This window comes from Lottia gigantea (assembly GCF_000327385.1).
Source record: "Lottia gigantea unplaced genomic scaffold LOTGIsca_23, whole genome shotgun sequence".
Classification (NCBI taxonomy): Eukaryota; Metazoa; Mollusca; class Gastropoda; family Lottiidae; genus Lottia; species Lottia gigantea.
This window is the reverse complement of record NW_008708645.1, coordinates 29,784-50,268: the sequence shown is the minus strand read 5'-3', so window position 1 is coordinate 50,268 and position 20,485 is coordinate 29,784. Positions and strand designations below refer to the sequence as shown.

Below are 20,485 nucleotides of genomic sequence, written 5' to 3'. Positions count from 1 at the left end.
GGATGTAACAATGAACCGAGGCCCTGTGTGTGCTACAGGCTGTGCACTCTAAAGATCCCTTGATAGTTGGAAATCGAAAAAGAGTAGGCTAATCCTGCAGTCCTGGCAAAATTTCCCTCATTGCACACTTCCTGGCGTTGCCTGTTTTCATTGGCTCAATTAGGTGCAGAAGAGTAGGATCTTTCATTTCATTTCATTTAGCTATTTTCTTTATGTAACTTATTAATTTTCATAATGAGCTAGATATGGTCAGCCTCATTATTATTACAGATACATTTTCTTTTTAGGAATGTGAAAGGAATGCCAATGAGGGTAAATTCAGATTGCGTGATTTATTGTCAGTTCCAATGCAACGTGTACTGAAATATCATCTTCTACTCAGAGTAAGTTTCAGTCGAATTTCTTCAGATGATCAATACTGTTGAAATAGGAAAGAGCAAGATGAATGCCTCTAGCATTTATTTTGGGGGGGGTTGATTTTAGTCTTGAATATATGTAAATATTCACTATTTCTATATGTATTTCTATATATCACACAGTATCTTAAAATGACGAGTTGTCATTTTAACATTCAAACACTCAACATTTTGGACACATGTGGATTTCAAGTCTCAAATTTTGATGGTGAGCTGTGAACACTATTAATGATTGGCTTAGCTGAAAAATTCCCATTTCTGAGATTAAAGTAGGATTGGTAAAAAAAAAAGGACGCTTCTATCCTTTTAAACAAACTGATGCTTTGAAAACATTTAGCTTAGCTAAAAAAAATTCTGTTTCTGAGACTAAGGTATGATTGGTTAAACAGATGATGAACCTCTCCCTTTAAGCAAACTAAGTAATGAAAGTTTTGCTTTTCAAAAGGACACTAATACATGTATTGCCTATTAGTTGACCATCCCACACAATTTGTGTTGTTGAGGACTTGCTTACCAAGCATTTCTTTATTTTATTTGAACTTTTTTCATCATTTCAGGAATTAATCAAATCAGAACCTTCACACCCAGATAAACCTTCTTTGGAAGGAGCACTGGCAGCCATGCAGGTAAATCTAATTTTTATTGGTTAGTTGTATATTGAATATTGATACACTAAACAATACTCATCCAACCGTACATTTATTGCTATAAAAATCATGATCTTAATAGAAAAGAATTAGTAGAAATTTGTAACATTATAGTTTTTGATTAACAACCCTGGACTTAGTCCAAATGTATCGAAAGGTATTTATTTATATTTATGAGATCTTGGACCAGTTGGAAATTTCTGATTTCTATATCCATGGATAACATAACATATAAACTGTTTAAGATATATAGATATTTCAATTGTATATGGGAGCTGGTATCGCACAACGTCACCTCAATCTCTTGATCATCTCAACAACATTTTGTTGCATAAATTATATTTATGGAGATGTACAAAGATAAGAAAAGCATACTCCTTGACTGTATTGTGATACCGTGTGGGGCACAGGGACATTGCAGAATATTTGGCAATATCTTCATTACTCATTAAAAACCCTGAAATGTACTGAATCAATTCCTGATAAAAATCGACCTTATATGTCTGGCCCTAAACCCAGTTCCGATATCCCATCCCAATATCAGAGGAACTGGGTAGTGCCAGATTTGTTGGACTACATTGCTGCTGTATGTATGTCTACAAAATTCAGTGTGCAAATGAGAGCAAAGAAGATGAATGTGTCAAATTTTATTTACTTATTTTTCATTTTATTTGTAGGATTTATCGTTATATGTCAATGAAGTGAAAAGAGATCATGAATCATTACAATTAATAGAAGAAATACAGAATAGCATAGTTGATCTGAAAATGGTGAGATTATATACGTCTTAACAGAAATTAATAGATATTTTATTGTGTTTGTATGAGAAACAGGAGACTGTCAAAAACTTGATTAACCAGATTATGAATTTACTATTGTGAATACCATTCAAGCCAAATTGTATTTGCTATGTGATGTCATAATTTCTTATATGTTTCGTTGTTACGGGGTTTGTCTATATAGGTTGGTTATTCTACTGGATAATATCTGTTGGTCCATATTCATTTCCTTTGTAGTTTGGGATATGTTAATCAACTTCCGGTTTATTGGCAATGAAAATTGACATTTTTGCAAATTTGGACGGCTATACCACATTCCCTAATAAACACAGGAACTTGATTTTTTGATATCCTTAAAGTATGTTTGGACTTTCCAAAGATACATAACAATAATGCATTAACATATTGTTTTAAATATATAATTTTTTACTGCTCAAATTCTATCTTATGTATTTATCTCACTTCGATGTGATGTGGTTTTCATGATCAGAATATACTCTTTATTCTCTTTTAAAGGGGCATTTCGCTTTTTTGTAAAAAATTACACTTGAAAATATTTGTAAAGTGTGCTATTCATGTCTATATATCAACTTCTTTTTAAAAGGGTTAAATAAAAATGGAGAGTAATATTTTTTAATTAAGCAGTTTGAAATACTTTTCAAATTCAAATCATTAAATTTGGCAAAATTTAAAAAATATCTGATATTTTGTCAATTTAAAGAGTTAAGGCTGGTTTGCCCAAAAATGTTGAAGGGTTCAAAGATGTTAGGCAAAGCACAACTCCAAAAGTTCGAGTTTTCTTTTTGGTTACTGCCTCCTTCGCTTATGAATAGAAAGTTATCACATACAATAATTCAAATTCTTTAGGCTAGATTATCCAGACACCAAAAAACTTTTTACGCTTTGCGAATTTGGTGACATTTCTGGAGCGTAATTATGTACTTGATATATTTACCTGATATATAGATACCTGATAAATAGATACCTGAGAGTTTTGATTTCTTGTTCATCAAAGGAAGGCTTCAAAACGCCAGGGTTGAAAGCTAAAAAAAGGCTAGGAGTTACGGTAAAGGTCTTCCGATAAATTTTGCTGTTTACAGTTCTAGTTTGTCATTGTTAACCAAAATGCGGAGATGGTATTAACGTAAACTAATCTTCAAATTATCAAATATTTTTGTACCTTTAGACTACAAAGGAAGACATATCATAACTTCAGGTATTCAAATTTTTCTGAAAGATTTGATGATTAATTAATGGAAAAATCATTTCTTGAAAAATCTGTTTCAGCCTTCTAAAACAACTCTCCGAGATTATGGTAGGTTCCAGAAAGATGGAGAGTTGAAAGTTTCATCACATATGGATTCTCGAGTTCGCAACAGGTAGGCCTGAATGCTTCATGTCTTACTGTCTGATTTTAAGGAGCCCATGTCAGTCAGTTGGTCTTGTCAAATTTCCCTCCAGACTCAGAGCCTATTAAATGAAACTTGTAAGTCTATATCAAATTGTAGACCATTCATTCACAAATGAATAGTTAAAATAAAATTAGATCAAACTTTCGTTTTTATTTGCTTTTACTTTTAAAATAATCACTTCAGTTAGGGTCTAACGATTGCCCACTTGAATGTTCATCAAATCACCTTTTGACCTAACCTGATAAACACAGTGTCACAAAATGCCAGTGCTGGAGATTAGTAGTTAGGTCAAAAGGTTGATTGATAAACAATCAAGTGGACAGTTGTTAGACCCTAACTGAAGTGACCATATTAAAAATAAAAGCTAAAAAAAAAAACCAGAAAGTTTGGCCAAATTTTATTTAGATTGAATTTCAGTTATTTTATTTTCTGTTAGTACAATAGACCAGTTGCCATGATATATTTTATAATTTTCAAAGGTAAATGCTGCCTTGAAATTTACTGCTGTGTGAGTGCCTACTTCACATTATTATTTTCCTCTTCAGACACATTTTCCTGTTTGATAAAGTCATGCTGATGTGCAAAGCAAGGGTGAGTAATCAAAATAGTTCAAGAATTTTCTTTTTTCACCTTTTGATCTCCAAGTCTTTTGCTTTTAGAGCAACATTCTCGTTAATCATGAAATAGAATTCTGTTTTCATTCATTTCATATTTATTTTATTCATTTTTATTTCAATCTGTTAAAGAAAAACTATGTCTAATCATACAAAAAGATAAAAACTAGACCATGGATTTCGCATTGTTCTGAAGCAGTTTCTAACAGTTTCCTTTTTATTGCTTAAAGTTTTGGTTCCCTGAAGTATGCTTAATGGGAGTGCTGTGCCATTTTTTGACCAAATATACCTTAGTCTCAGAAACTGGAATTATAACCTAAGCTTATCAGTAATAGTGTTCACAGCACACCATCAAAATTTAAGCCTGCAGAATTATCTGCATTAGAAAGTTAAAAAGATGACTCATCATTTCTTGAGACTCTGTAATGTACAGAAAAACCATACATATATAGAAGTAGAAGGTGACATTCCTAGTTTAAGATCTATTTGAAACAAGTTTTGTACATTTCTAGTACTTCTGAAGACTATTGACATATATTTAAGGCCCAAATCAAACCTCAAAATGTCAAACCTATCCCTTTGAAATTTACTAAATACTTATTGCTTAAATTCACATTTAAACTTGTATTGTATTCTTCAAAAGTCTAAGTACCTGCAGAAAAGTATCAATCAAAAATTAGTAAAATTATACTTTTTTCTAATGAATAAATCAAGTATTCTTGAGTGCTAAGATAGTGTGAGGATGTTGAAAAGCTTGTGGATCATATTTACTGAAATCCGACTGAAAAAGCTAAAAATAAATTGCTTGTTTACTCATTAAAATAGATTGTGATAATCTAGCCACATTTTCATATAAAAAATTATTAGCCAAACCATGTGTAAAAGACATATTTGTAAGTTAGAAATAATGTTATTAAATACACTGTGTATTTAGAAAATATAGAACATTGTCTTTTTCCCTAGTTTGGAGCCATAATCACTAAAATTTGTAAAAATTTTGATTGGTATTTGGCTGCTTTGGTAATGTTCAGCTGTGAAAAGACACACATAGAGTTACCTCTCTTATGGAAATTGTGAGACCTGATAATCTTTAGTAAGTGACCGCTCGATCATTGGAATCTCTTCATACTTAGCTAATTACGAGTTAATTATTGATTTCTGAGACAAACTGGTATTTATCCCAATCATAAGAACACCTCTGCTTTCGATTTATATAAGTATTAGTCGTCCAATAATGGAATATATATAAATAAATGAAAATAAGGGAACATTACTTTAATCAAACAACAATCATCAGTGAGTAATGTAAAAGTCATAAAAATGGAAATAACATGTAAGCACAGAGTGGTGGTGGGACTTATTATCAAAGAGCTATTACTTTGAAAAGTTTTTCATTGTATCAAGATTGTATTCATTTAATCCTCTTGGTGAAACTGTGTTTAGTTTATAATCCAAATGGATTTAGTTAGATCTAATTTGCTTTTATTTGCATAATAGATTTTCTGTAGTATATTGGTTTTGGATTAGAATGAGGTGTTAGTCTGGGGGCTTTACTAATCTAATTAAAATCGTTTTCGTTTTCTGATGTTTTTAGTTTCTATTGTCATCTCAGAAGTTTTATACCAAATTTTTAAAAGGCTGTTATTTTAGAATGGTTCAACATATAAAGCTGTTTTTGATTTTGACAAAACTGTTTATTATCAGCCAAGGATGAACCCTAATGAAAATTAAAAAAAATATTTGTGTTGAGTTATTGTCCTTGTTCTTCAAAATATGTTATTCATGGTGAAATTATTAACTATTTTGAAGGAAGAGCCTTTAAATAAAAAGTACTGAAAAAAATGGACAGATAAAGGTTGAATGGTTGATGGTTGTTATTGTTGCTATTCTGCCAAATTTTTAATTTCAAATACCATTGGGTGTATGTTAGCTTGCATGAAAAGCTATCTTCAATAGTGAGATTATAGGGTATTTTTATGGGGACTAATATTTAGAAAGCACTCGAATTGCAGAATTTTCAAAACTTTAATTCATTTTGCTTTTGCGAGGAAATGTTAATGGAAGGACAAGGGACAGATAGACAGATAGCCAACAAATTTCCATTTAAATAGAGAAATGATGTTATAAACACAAAGAAAAATAAAAATAAAAATTTTTGGAATATTAGTATAGCCACCTCAGTTATGGTCTAAGGACTCTTGATCATTCGTCAAATTAACTTCTTGACCTAAACAGTGTCACAAAGTGCCAGAGGGTAGAAATTTGATTGATTTGATTTGATTGATCAAGGTTAATTTGATAAATGTTCAAGAGGGTTGTGGCTAGACACATAGGTTGGTCTAATTTTGATTAGACTGAACTCTCTCACAACCAAATGTGGACGAATATTGTCATTGCCCTTGTCCGTTGATATTTCTTGTGACTTTAGTTTACATTTAATTTTAAATAAAACTTGTGTGTGATCATATATATTCATGTGATTTTCAAAGGACAATTTTTCCATGAGTTTTTTTTATAGTTGTTGACTTTATAAAATTCACATAAAAGAAAAAAAAATTTTGAGCACAACAGAGGCTATAGTTTTACTTGTGATCTAAATGAAATTTGGAGTAATTATATATTGATGAGTTCTTAGACAAAAATCGAATTTGATGATTTTTCGCTGAACTATTTTTGAGTATAATGACCTTGACTTTGTTCATATGTGTCAAATTTTGTTTGTGAACACAATATAGACTACAGTTTTCATCTGATTTAAATCAAATTTGGTGTTATCATTTATATTGATGAGATCTTTGACAAAGAGATGAGATCTTTGGCAAAGATCAACTTTGACTATTTTTCGATGAATGGTTTTTCAGTTATTTCCCTTGACTTATGAAAAATGTATCAATATTTGTTTGTGAACACAAACATCCGATTTAAGTGAAATTTGGTGTGATCATTTATAATGATGAGATCTTGGACATGTATAAATTTGATTTTTCCATGGAAAATTTTGAGTTATTGTTAAAATTATTAAAATTTAAATTGTGAACATAATAGAGACTGAAATTTTTATCTGATTTAAATGAAATTTGGTGTGAGCATTTAAATATGCGATCTAAGACAAAGTTTTAAATTGATATTTTTTACACGAAAGGTTTGTGAGTGCTCTTGACTAAAGTGAGTCAAAGGTTCAATTGATTTTTATGAAATTTTATGTAATCATTGATACTTAAAAAGTTTGTTTTGTCAGTTTTTGCCCTTGACTTAGTTTAAATGCACAAAAAAGCGTTAAGTGATATGACAGGAATTGATAAGATCTTGAACAAGTTCTAATTTGACTGATTTTTGAAGAATTGATTTGGAGTTAGACACATCTTTGTAAGTGTAATAAAAGGTTTGAACAATAAGATTGAGTTCATCTTAACCCGAATACGGGTTTTGACAGTATCTTATTAGCCCGTATAAAACTAAGTTCTCTACACTTCGTTTTGTGGGCGTGCAAATGAGATTGGGGTCTATGTCATGCAAACAAAACACAAAATTGATTTGCCACAGTAAGGTTTGATTTTCTCTCAGCTTCAAAAATCTTACTCAATTCTGTATTGTCCATAGTAATCAAAACATTTAGTGACATGCTGATTTAGGTTTGTTTACATTAAGTTTGTCTAACGAGTGATTTAGTTTGATTGGCTTGGATTTCCTAGAAAGATTTTAGGGCCAGTTTTGATTGGATAATATTTAGCTATGAATATGTAATTCTTTCATTTGTATTACTATGAAAAGAGGAACTTTGACGAATAGGGGTGTAGTTTGGACACAATGTGATTCATGCTGCTTTTTATTTATGTAAAGATTTAACAAAGCTGCTGTTGGTGGGTATATGTTTACCTAGCCTAGTTGTTCTTTTAAGGAATGGGTGGATATATTTCATACATAGACTTAATACATACGTACATGTAAAATGTAAATATTCAAACAGATTTTGAGCACTTTTTTAACAGTCGAAATATTTTGTTATATATTTGAAATAGAGTGTTTAAGGGATTGTAAAGAGATTTTATAAATGTTTTAGGTGAATAAATAAGAAAAAAAGGGGTTTTTAAAATTTTGTATGTGTATCAGGGGCACCGATAGCATCAATTTTCACCATTTCAATTTTCAATCAGACATCTGTGGTTCCTGCAGGGGTGACGTCAGAAAACACTTAGTTTTAGTAGAATTGCAGGAACCACAGATGTCTGATTTGAAGACCTCTTTACAATCCCTTTAATAAGCCAGTTCGGAACTATATGTGCTCATGAACAACACACTAAGTCCCTTCTTCCGCCTCATGATAAACAATATCGATTTAACTTGGCGGTCTGTTCCCAGGGATGGAAAAGGATATAATATAAAGGGTTTACTACATTAACAGTTATCCATTTATCATTTAGAACGTTGTCAAAAACAAGTTTTCTCAGTTCAATGGTACATCACGAGACTGATGATTGTAAATGTAATTAACTTTTTGTATAAGATCCTTTTCTATAGACTGCCATGTTGAATTGACGTTGTTTATCCTGAGGTGGAATTAGTGTCTTGAACATGCACACATATAGTTCCAGACTGGCTGGCATAGCTCTTTGGAAAACCAAACTTGTGAGAAACTGAGGTTCCAAGATAAAAATATTTCTGCTTCTAACAACAATAATATGGTACATTGGCTTTATATTAATCGAGACAGTGCTTCAATGTAAGCAGTTATATAAATTTATATAATCATTTTTTTGACATATTTTTTTTTTTTTATGCCTTCCTTCAATATTTAGATCGTGAATCTTTGGGTAAGATATTAGACATTTCAGATCTTATTAACTTCTTTCTCTTTCTTTACTCCACAATTCAGTTCAACTTTTAGTGGTATTTGATTTTGAAAAAATAAAGCAAGTATTAATGATCTGAACTGCAAAACGAAACCCAAAATCCAAAACAACATATTGGCAAAACAGCGAATGAACTTGTTACATGAGGAAGTATATCATTCTTGAAATGATACAAAATTAAAGGGATTGTAGAAAGGTTTTCTAAATTTCTTACATGTATCAGGGACACTGATAGCATCAATGTGAACTATTCAAATTTTCAATCAGATGTCCGCGATTTCTGCAATTCCACTAAAACTAAGTGACCATGTGATTGTCACCAAACAATCCTTCCTAGTCGAACCACAGATGTCTGATTGAAAATTGGAATGGTGCAAATTGATGCTATCAGTGTCTCTGATACACTTTAAATAAAAATGGTTGACTTGGAATTCTCTAAATGAAACATTAGATATGTTAACCTCTGTTTCATCTTAAAACTTCTTAATGTTAATCTAAAACGCCAGTAGTACATTTTTGGCCTGAACTGAAAGTTATCTTCATTGGAATTTTGCCAGGCCAACTACATGTGAATGCCAGACAATGGCTGGCTAAAGATTTTGGAGTAAAGAAAGTTACAAAACTAATACTATTAACCACTTCATTTCTTTGGTAGCATTCTGCTATTTGTACTGCATCTTGTATATCATCTATCTATATCTATATATATTATTATTATTATTATTATTTTTCTTTATATCATATCAGTCTTAATTAAAATTAAACTTTAACTTTAATTTTTAAATAGCCACTTCAGTTAAGGTCTAACAACAGCCCTCTTGAATGTTCGTTGATTTAACCTTTTGACCTAACTTGAAAAAAAAACTGTGTCACAAAATGTCATTGAGTTAGGTCAAAAGGTTAATTTGACAAATGTTCAAGACGGCTTTGTTAGACCCTAACTAAAGTGGCTATATTAAGAATTAAAGCTTATAAAAACAGAATAAAAGTTTGGTCTAATTTTAATAAGACTGTATCTTATATACTCTTATTCTTTTTGGCTTGTTCAAGGGCAGCAATGGTAGAAAATGGTACTTTGAAATCATTTTTTTTTTAGCATCATGTTGTTTAAATGACTGTTAAGAAAAAGAATTTCTATGCCAAATGTTGCAGGTTAACTGAGCACTGCTTGTGCTTTGTAGGTTTGAAAAAAATGCAAGTAAGCAATTTAGTGGGCTAAAAAAAAAGGATTATTTACAATTTGGATTTTGCCCTAGCATGATAGTGAATATTTGGCATGAAAATATAAATATGACCGTAGTGTTTTTAGTCTTAACTGAAATTAGATATTGACATTTTTGACTGTATGAATGTGATTGCTGATTTGCTCCTTAAAGTATAATTTGGTGTGACTAGAATGACTTTCGTTTTTATTTTTAGTATAGCCACTTCACAGTAGGGTCTTATGAACTGAGTCTTGAACATTCGTCAAATTAACCTTTTGACGTAACTTGATGACGTTAGCTTTAACCAATCAAATTTAACTGAGTCAATTTGGAACATCCAATGAAAGGCATGTTTTCTATTTTCACTTTCTGTGGGCTTGATAAACTAGTCTGTTGCTCCTGAATTAATCATATCACAGTAAGCCAACAGTTGAGAAGGCGTAAATTTGATTGGTTAAAAAAGGTTAGGTCAAAAGGTTATTTTGACGAATGTTCAAGACCCCGGTCGTTAGATCCTACTGTGAAGTGGCTATACTAAAAATAAAAACGAATAAAAAGAAATAAACAAAATGAAAGTTGGGTCTAATTTTAATTAGACTGAATGACTTTCATGCTTTTCCAATATGTCTGTTTACAATAAGCTCATGTTCACTTTAACAGCTAGAATTTTCATGTCAAACTGTATTGAATATTAAACTTAAATGTATATTGTTATCACCCATGTCCATTGGTCCACTTGACAAATTTAGATGAATATTAATGAGAGCTATTGAACTCAGTATGAACAACTCCATCTAAAATTAAAAGGTTGAAAAATACTTTGCTCAAGTTATTTCTTCCATCTTTAAAGTTACTACCTCTTAGAATGGACATAAAATTGTAAATCTCAAACTTGGTCAACAAGTGTATATATTCATCAGTTGGACTTGCCAACTTAAAAAATAGAATCTCTGTATAAAACGATATATCCATTTAACTAAATAATTATTGGAACAAGATCCTATGCATGGTTCAAAATTATTTAGTTTATGAATTATGAATTATTACTTTGTTTTATGGATTAAATGGATTATGTATAGTTAAAATTGCTTAATTTGATCTCATCAATTATGAAAGAATATGTTCAATGAATTGGTACAATTTTTTTTACTAATTTTGATCAAACTTGTTAAATTGTTTATTTCACAAGGCATTTAATATAAGTTAATTTGTCTTTCTGGTATTAAAATACCTCCTCAAAACTTGTCCCCCAAAACAAAATTATTAGATACATAATTAATTCAAATAAAGATCTATGATTAGATAAATGGGAGTGTAAGTTATTCTCAGTTATGTTTTTGGATTGCTTAAGGTACAAAAACATTAAGAAATTACCTCCAAACTTTACATGTACCCTTATTGGGCAGTACAACCAAGCAACAACACTAAGAGAAGTTTATATTAAGCAGTTTTTGTGTGACAAATCGAAATAAATTTGTCACTCTTTGTTTTCGTACTGATTATTGTTTTTTCTTAAACGCACACATGAAATGTGGAGCGTCTTTTGGCATCACCCAGGTCTGTTCCATGGTTTGTCCATCAGTCTATCCGCCCTTCCACAATTGGTCATTAACACTCTTAGAGAGCACAATTCTTGATGGATTTTGACGAAACTTAGTGAAATTGTTTGTTATCACCTAAGGACGAACCCTTTCTTGTCAACCTCCCTGATGTTGTCTGCCGTTATAATTAAGGTCGAATTACAACGGCCATTGCTATCTTTAATGATATATAACAATAATGCATGAATATATTTTTTTTAACTTCATATGTATTTATTACACATCAATGTGGTTTTCATAATCAGAATGTACTTTTTATTCTCTTTTAAATGTGTAACATGAATAGCTTAAGACATTATTTCAAATCATTAATTTTGGCAAAATTAAAACAAAATCCAATATTTTGACAATTTATAAAGATGATTGACAGGTGTTTAAGTGGGATGATAATTTGATTTGTTGATTTGACCTTGTCACCTCTCACATTAGTCTTGTTCCGACTTCACAGGTTTTAAAACAGAAGATATACCATGTAATGAATCCTGTTGAAAATCAGAAAATATTTAGTATGAGTCTAAGTTGGGTCTAATTTTAATTAAACTGGCCTTTCCCTTGGATTTGAGAATAGAGAATCCTGGCTTAAAGTTCCAAGATAACAATCCATCCAAAATTCATCAGCTGCTGTTGCACTGCAAGCACTGTCACCACAATTTATAGCCTCTGACCTTAAAATTAATTTACTATCAGTGTGAAGAACAGCTTCTTCATTATTGTCAATATTTGAAGTTTCAAACACTTTCTTCGCGGTCGTGGTTTGTTTTCAGATTTTTATAAAATTTTGTTTGAAACTTTATTCAATATCTTCAAATTTGAATCTAAGCACCATCAGACACATCTTGTAACCGCCTTTATTGTGATACTAAAGAATTAGATTAATTTAGATTGATCATTGATATTAGACATTATGAAAAGTTATAAATATACAGATGATTGAATTTATGATGGTACTTCTCTTTGGATGAGTCCACTACTCTATTTATACTACCTTTACTCCTTGCCTTTCATTTGGATGAGAATTTTGATTTATTGCTTGTACAGCTTTTTATTAAAAGTAGATGTCATTTATTGGTTTTTCAAAGCTAGACTCTATTTGCAATTTAGATTGTTGTGCTCATATCTAATATATTCTTTTCAGAGTGAGACATACAGTTATAAAGATGCTATAGTGCTTGCAGAATTTAAAATTGATGAAACACAGCTGAATAATGAAGGAAAAAGCACTGGTTCAAGAAATGTATGTGTTTTTAATTTCATACCCCTTGCTTAGTTTTGAGCCATTGCAACTGGGCTGTTGATTTGGCTCTATTTGCAGGACTTGACTGACAGAGCAGACGGTTAATAGCCTCTATCAGACATCAAGTATAGGTTATCCATATCATATAACATTCATGTCCGATTGACAAAAAAATATATCAACAGCCTGTAAGTCACTTGACATTGCAAAAGCTGAATTAATCTCCAACAAACAGTTTGATCATTATATTTAACAGCCATTCCAGCTTATTCCAGTCTGTAGACTAGAGTTATCAGGTGCGTATCTAGAAAATGCGTAAAGAAAAAGGAAAAACTGAGAGGTGTCTCTCCGAGGTGAAGCTCCAGAAGCCAACGGATTTGACCAAATTAGATATGTTACGTAAATTAGATATATTTTACTCTTCTGATTTCAGTGGAATTGGCCATTCATAATGTTTAAGAAAGGTGGAGGAACAGCTTACACATTCTTTGCAAAAACAGAAGACGCCAGACAGAAATGGGTGGAAGCAATTAACATGGCACTGTAAGTTAGAAGCATGATTTTGTTGTAGTATTTTGCTGTGAATCTTGTCTGTCATTTCTTTTATCTGCCTGTATACCAATATCCATTATCGATTCTGTGTTGTCACTTTGCGTTATAGATGCTAAATATAAATTTGGAAAGTTGTGCCCAGTTTGATAGGTCACTTACTTTTAAGAAAGAAAAGCTGAGATTATGATTAATTGTTATTTTGATAAAATTTTTATTTCAGAGATAATACACAGCCTCAAGCTGGACCAGATTATATTATGTATACATTTGATAAACCAAGAGAATGTGACGTCTGTCATAAATTACTCAGGTTAGTTATCATAGGACTACTGGAAACTAACAAACATATCCTGATGTTACTAGTTTTGATGGATATAAGATTTACCTTTGTTTTCTTGTCGCTACATACTTTTTAATGTCAATTTTTATATAAAATCATTAAATATAATCAAAAACCTATATTGTGTTCAAATTTATATTATATCAAATTTGTGTGGGTAAAATGTTCTCTACCCAGCGGAGCCTTGTATTTCAAGTTGTACAACCATTTTGACAGATGTTCTAAAAATAGAAAAACGTGTAAATATGAGCAATAAAATTTCTTACCCAGTAAGAAGAATTCAGAAACTGTTCATCTAGTGGAAAAAAATTGAAAAATAAAGAAGATAAATATGCATCAGAATGGTAATTATTATACTGATGAGAAAGCTGACTGTTTGTTTGCAATATTTACACAGAAGCTGATGAGATTAGTGATCTATTAAATTGTTAGCTGCTTCCAAATATTTATCTGTCAAAATAGGTATCTGTCGAATTAGGGTACTACACGATACACATTCAGACAAAACTTATATAATTTAAAACATTCAGGATGTTGAGCTGAACAAAAATAGAATTCCGCCTAATGTATTGAAGTGTATATAAAATACCCTGTATAGATTGTGAAATTTCAAGTCAAACAACTATATTTTTTCTTTCTTTTTCTTTTTCTTTTTCAGAGGTGTTTTCTTTCAAGGTTACCTCTGTCAATGTGAGTTTTTACTCTTGTGATTTTTTTTCTTCACCATATTTTAGAAACTGAACAATCCATTTGACATGTGTCTGTGTGTGGTGATGACTGACCATTTGACATTTCAAACCTCAAATTTGATTTGAAATATTTACTATGGTCGTATTCACAACTACAATCTTCACAACATGAGAGCAGCCTACTTGAATTAGAACTATCTTTCTAAATTATTCAATTCTGATTAATAAAAAACAGACAAATTTGATTTATTGTCTATATTTGTTGCCATTTTGTTTTCATAATTTTTTTTCTTCGTTCCTATAACAAAAACACAAGACAATATTATGTAATAATGTTGGGCACATAACGTTTCAACACAATATACAAGTGTCGTCATCAGATATTGTGTTGAAACGTTATGTGCCCAACTTTATTAAAGAAGTGTGTTATATTCCATAATATTGTCTTGTGTTTTTGTTATATGTGCTCCTCGCTTCTATATGTTGTTCAAATCTTATACTTCATTCCTGGTCAGTCTAATTAAGATTAGACCAAACTTTCGTTCCATTTTATAACCACTTCAGTTAGTCAATATAACCTTTTAACCTAACCCTGGTTAACTAGTCAATTTTATGCCATCTCCAGCGCTGGCATTTTGTGAGAGAGTGAAGGAATTTGATTGGTTAAAACAGATGTCATCAGAATAGGTCAAAAGGTTAACGAGGTCGGTCTTTAAATGCTAATAAGAAAACGGAACAAAAGGTTGTTGTAATTCTAATTAGACTGCACACCTGGTAAATTGAGTTTTTCTGTTTGAAACTCTGTTCTTCCTCTCTGTGAAATAAACAATTTTCATGATTCCGGTTTGCTGTTCGAAACTCTGTTCTTCCTCTCTGTGAAACAAACAATTTTCATTTTTCAGTTTTGCTGTTTGTTACTCTGTTCTTCCTCTCTGTGAATTAAGTGATTTTCATAATGTCATATATTTGCAAATGGTTTTAGATCCCATGAAATTTTCTGCATTATGGCCTTATGGTTTTGAAATAGCAGATCTAATTTAATGAATTCCTCAATTATTTACAGCTACAAGTATGGCTGTGCATAAAGAGTGCATAAACAAAGAAGAAAAATCAAGCGGTAAGTGTTTATTTTTTTCAACCAGTTTTCATGCAACTTGAGGTGATGATATTATATTCTAAAAATGATGATTCCAAAGTGAGTTGGCAGTTAATACTATGATTTTAAACTTGAATAAACCCCATGTGACTTGATAAAAAGATAATACTCCTGTAGTTTTTAACCAATTTTCAAAAAGAATTTGTTAAGTTGGTATATGAATAAAATGTGAATATCAAGTGCCCCTTGAAATATATTACTTGTCCTTCAGAATATATTACTTGCCCCTCCGAATATATTACTTGCCCCTCTGAATATATTAGTTGCCCCTCCGAATATATTACTTGCCCCTCCAAATATATTACTTGCTCCTCCGAATATATTACTTGCTCCTCCAAATATATTACTTGCCCCACCGAAAATATATTACTTGCTCCTCCAAATATATTACTTGCCCCTCCGAATATATTACTTGTCCCTTTAAATATATTACTTGCTCCTCCAAATATATCACTCGTCCCTCCAAATATATTACTTGCCCCTCCGAATATATTACTTTATAATATTTTCCAGCACCACCACGTCCCAAAAGACCTGAAGGTAAGTAGTATCCATATACCTTTGTGAACAAATTTGTCAATTTCCATGTTCCTATATTCAGAAAGAGGGAAATTCAAACCCTCCCTAGTTTGTTTTCACATTTTTTTTTTACGATTTTTGTACAGCATATTGAGCAAAATTTGCAGATGCAGTTAAATAAAAATTCACCTGTGGGTAATATAAGGTGAATATAGATTGGCACATTTTTGACAAACTGGAAGTGGTGTATTGTAAAATGTGCATGAAGAATAACCTTAATGCAGTTATAAACAATTATGATAAATTCAATGCAAATGTGTGACTTTGTAGAGACAACAATATCAATACAGAAAGCACGTGCCAACAAGCCATATTCGGGTACCAATCCTGCTCCAAATGGTCACCATGCTTTAAGATTTAATATTGGTGACAATATAGAGGTTTTAGACAGAAACGATTCAAAATTCTGGAAGGTAGGCTATGACACCATTGTTTTCCTGCTATCTGGTGTGGTGATGTCATTCTTCTAAAGACATTGCACGAAATTTCCACAGAACTCTGATCTAAATTTCTGGTGAGGATTAGCAGACCATGTGTATTTTTATTCGAAATTGTATCCAAAATAATTTATAATTTATTGCAAAACATAATCTGCTTCGCAAATAAAACTGTAATTTGAGTGATTGAAACACTATAATCTAAATTGTTTTATATCACTTGTATAATATGTAGAGCGGTTTTCTTTCAAAATTTATGTGTATCAGGGACACTATTGCATCAATTTGCACCATTCCAATTTTTAATCAGACGTCTGATTGGAATGTTGCAAATTGATGCTATTAATGTCCTAGAAACACTTAAAAAACCTCTATACAATCCCTTTAATTATCTGTCTGCTGTGTCTGTCCATCGTGTCTGTTCATAGTGTCTGTCCATTCACATTTCTAAATCTACATTTTTGAGTCTTTGTCCCTTTATAATAAAGCTGCTATAGCTCTCTTTATTTTTAAACTGCTGTTCTTGACACTTTTTACTTAAATATTGCTATTAAAAAATGTTTGTTATCACCCAAGGATGAACCCTATTGAAAATCAGAAGAATCGAACAATATTTAGTATGAGTTATTGCCCTTGTTCTTGAAAACGCATTCAATTTTTAGCTCGTAAACACTATAGAAGGCGCAATTCTTGACGGATTTTGACAAAACTTGGCATGAGTGTTTGTTATCACCCAAGGAACACGTTTTCAAGAACAAGGGCAATAACTCATACTCATTTATTCAGTATCACCCCAAATAGTTCAAAAGATGTGTATGAATGAAGGTTGAATATTTCATACTGGTGATTGTTACTGTACTGCCAAATATTTTTATTGAAAATCAAAGCTGCCAATGGGCGTATATTACCTTGCCTGGCAAACTATATTTAGGGTAAAAAATTTATATTTAGCCATTACTACTGTTGTATAGAACTATATTCTAATCTGTAAAATATCAACAAACACAACTTTCAAATGAATGATTATTATATCAAATTAAGTTTTACTTATATTAAATTCAAAAGAATTGTATTTTGTTAGGGTCGTTTCCGTGGTGATGAAGGTTACTTCCCAGCTGATCATGTGACGTTAACCAAAGTTGTGGTATGTTTATTGAATATCTATACTTTTTGCTACACCTATATATTTAATCATATCAATGCACCTCATACTATGTTTATTAAAGATCTACTACCTCTTAGAATGTAAAAAAAATTGAAATTTTTAAACTGCCAAAATGAGTCTTTGTTTATCAGTGGATTTCCTCTATAAATCCATAAAACTAAGTAATAATTCATTGGACTAATTGATTTTGAAACCTGCTTAGAAGGGTGTTTCAATAATTAAATAGAGATTCTATTCTTTGGTCATTGCACCTGGTAAGTCCAACTGATGAATATATGCTCTTATTGACCAATTTGAGACTTTAAATTTTATATCCATTCTAAGAGGTAGTATTCCTTTAAAGTTTGCAATTGTTTTATAAAATAATGTTTGACATCATGATGTCAGTTAGATCAAGGAATTAAACTTTACATAAAAATGGTGGATGATAACCGCATTTGAATTTCTGTTAGAAATGGCTAGAACTCAATGATAAAGTATTTATAATTGGAAATTGTAATTATGTGAATTTTTTTAAAGGAGCATGCTCAATTATTTGAAGAATTAATATCGTTTGTTTATTCAGAAAAAAAATTTCTTTTAAAGTATTGAGCTTATTGTCTGATTACAGTAAACAAAAAATTTATTTTTACTCCAAATTCATTTTCCGTTACTCATGTGGCCTTAAGGAAATATTGATAGTTGTATGATAAATAGAAAAATCTGAAAAATTCAGGCTTGGGAAATATTAAAGGTCGGCCAATTTCGGGGGTTGATTTTGGTGTTGAATAAATGTAAATAGTCTTCAGAAGTACTAGATTCTGGTATATACGAAAATCGCATAATTCCTTTCAAAATACCTCAATCTAGGAGATTCACTTACTATTTTTATACATTTGTTTTCTATATATGATTGAGAAAGTTAAAAAAATGACTTTTTAACTTTCAAACGCAAATAATTCTGTACACACATGGATTTGAAAGCTCAAATTTCGATGGAAAGTTGTGAACAATTTTACTGATTAGCTTAGCTGAAAAATTCCCATTTCTGAGACTAAGTTATGCTTTTTAAAAAAATTGGCTGATCTGTCCCTTTAAAAAACTTTATTGTGCCAAAAAAAGCTTTCGCACATGATCTTTCAAGTAAAATTTAGAGGAGTAATCAGATAATAAGTTCTTCCTTTCCAGAAAATTTATTTCTCAACATGAAATATTTTAAGACAAAAGCAATTAGATAGGGCTGGGGGATATACTGGTATCATTATAAATACCGGTATATGAATTTATATTGTTAGTAATATCGCCTGATTAGATAATACCCAAATATCACCATTATCGTGATATATGATAGTTATCATGATACACTGTCAAGTTTTTGTCCGGATAAGTTCATCTAAACAATTTTTACAAGTAACTTGATATTTGAAACATGATGTTATTTCACCATTTTAAAGACTGGATTGAATTGAACATTTTTAGATTGAAAAAAAGCAGAAAAAAACATACTTAAGTAACATCAGGATTTATATCCATATCGTAATATATTACTGCTAAATATCGTGATATGAACTTAACCGATATCACCCAGCACTACATATGTAATAAGTATGACAATTTTACAGTATGAAGATACACAATTTGATGGAGCAAATGGTCATTTTATTTTGTCTGGTAAAACTTCAACCAAAGCATCTGATTTGGAGCATTACCCGTGGTAGGAAATTACCCTGCTCTGCATATACATATGTTTTGTGATTTAGTATCCGCCCATTGCTTATGCACTAACCTAAAATTCTCATCAATTTTTTTAATGAAGTAAAAGTGAACATTTATATAAACTTTGTATAATATTGAAACTTTATTTAATTCTTTATTGATTGATGCAGTCTTCTTTATTTTTAAAGAAATTGCAGATTTTCAAAATTTATTTCAAATTTTGACACTATTTTGAAAAAAGTTCTTTTGGCAAAGATTTTCAAAAAAAAGTAGCAATTGATGAGGATTTTTTTTAAACCTTGCTTCTACTAACCTCTATCTTGTGCATCTTGTAATCTAAAAGCATTTTTTTCAGACCCGAAAGACATCGTATATTGATGTACGGAATACTGCCAATGGAGTTCATTTCATATCACCTTCACGGCCAGAAACTCTCCGACCTTTAGAACATTTCCCTTGGTATGTTTTATAAAGTATTCCTTGATATACCAGTAGTTCATTTGTGCATATGATTTCACAGTCCATATAGATGTCAATCAGAGAATATCTGAGTCATTGATTTTCTGAAATATATATTATTTGCATGTATAGTGCACAGTTTTAACCTGAAAAATGGTAGTGCACTTTATATACAATGACAAAGATTTTGGAATTTTTCACATGTATGTTCAAAGTATTCTTATACTTATTTATCACACAGTTCAGTTCTGAGAATCATAACACGGGTTCATAAAAACGATAAGATCTTGTATCACAGGTTAATAACTATGCAAATTAGGTCATGTATCCATGTGATATTTCTCCAAATACCAGTAACATAACTTTAACTACAAGTTTCAATTTAGTAATCACATGAACTTGTTTATTATTGTCTGAGCAAAGTAAAAAGTTTTTTTAATTTTTCAATCACTTTTATGAGAATTGGAATAGCAGCCTCAAAATAGTACTGTCAGTCTTAGATTGTCTTTGGATTTAAAAATATATAAGCTTGAGCACACATTATGTCTTTAAAATTTGTTTTACAAAGGACAATTTTCAGCCAAAATTTGACTTTTTCGAGTTTAAATTTTTAGACTTTTTAAACTTACAAAAGATAATATTTTTATTGACGCAA

At 30.9% G+C, this 20,485-nt stretch overlaps 1 protein-coding gene across 1 annotated transcript in view; it reads left to right on the top strand.

Moving 5' to 3' along the window:
• The window catches only part of LOTGIDRAFT_159983 (hypothetical protein), a gene marked incomplete at both ends in the record, with an annotated part of 42,016 nt that overhangs the window by 12,235 nt on the left and 9,296 nt on the right, over positions 1-20,485 (top strand). The window contains 13 exons of the mRNA XM_009054877.1: positions 288-383; positions 974-1,042; positions 1,741-1,833; positions 3,130-3,221; positions 3,800-3,845; positions 12,660-12,758; positions 13,192-13,301; positions 13,531-13,620; positions 14,309-14,340; positions 15,403-15,456; positions 16,345-16,487; positions 17,593-17,655; positions 19,727-19,830. Of these exons, the coding sequence (XP_009053125.1) occupies positions 288-383; positions 974-1,042; positions 1,741-1,833; positions 3,130-3,221; positions 3,800-3,845; positions 12,660-12,758; positions 13,192-13,301; positions 13,531-13,620; positions 14,309-14,340; positions 15,403-15,456; positions 16,345-16,487; positions 17,593-17,655; positions 19,727-19,830 (1,091 nt within the window). The remainder of the gene's footprint in view (positions 1-287; positions 384-973; positions 1,043-1,740; positions 1,834-3,129; positions 3,222-3,799; positions 3,846-12,659; positions 12,759-13,191; positions 13,302-13,530; positions 13,621-14,308; positions 14,341-15,402; positions 15,457-16,344; positions 16,488-17,592; positions 17,656-19,726; positions 19,831-20,485) is intronic.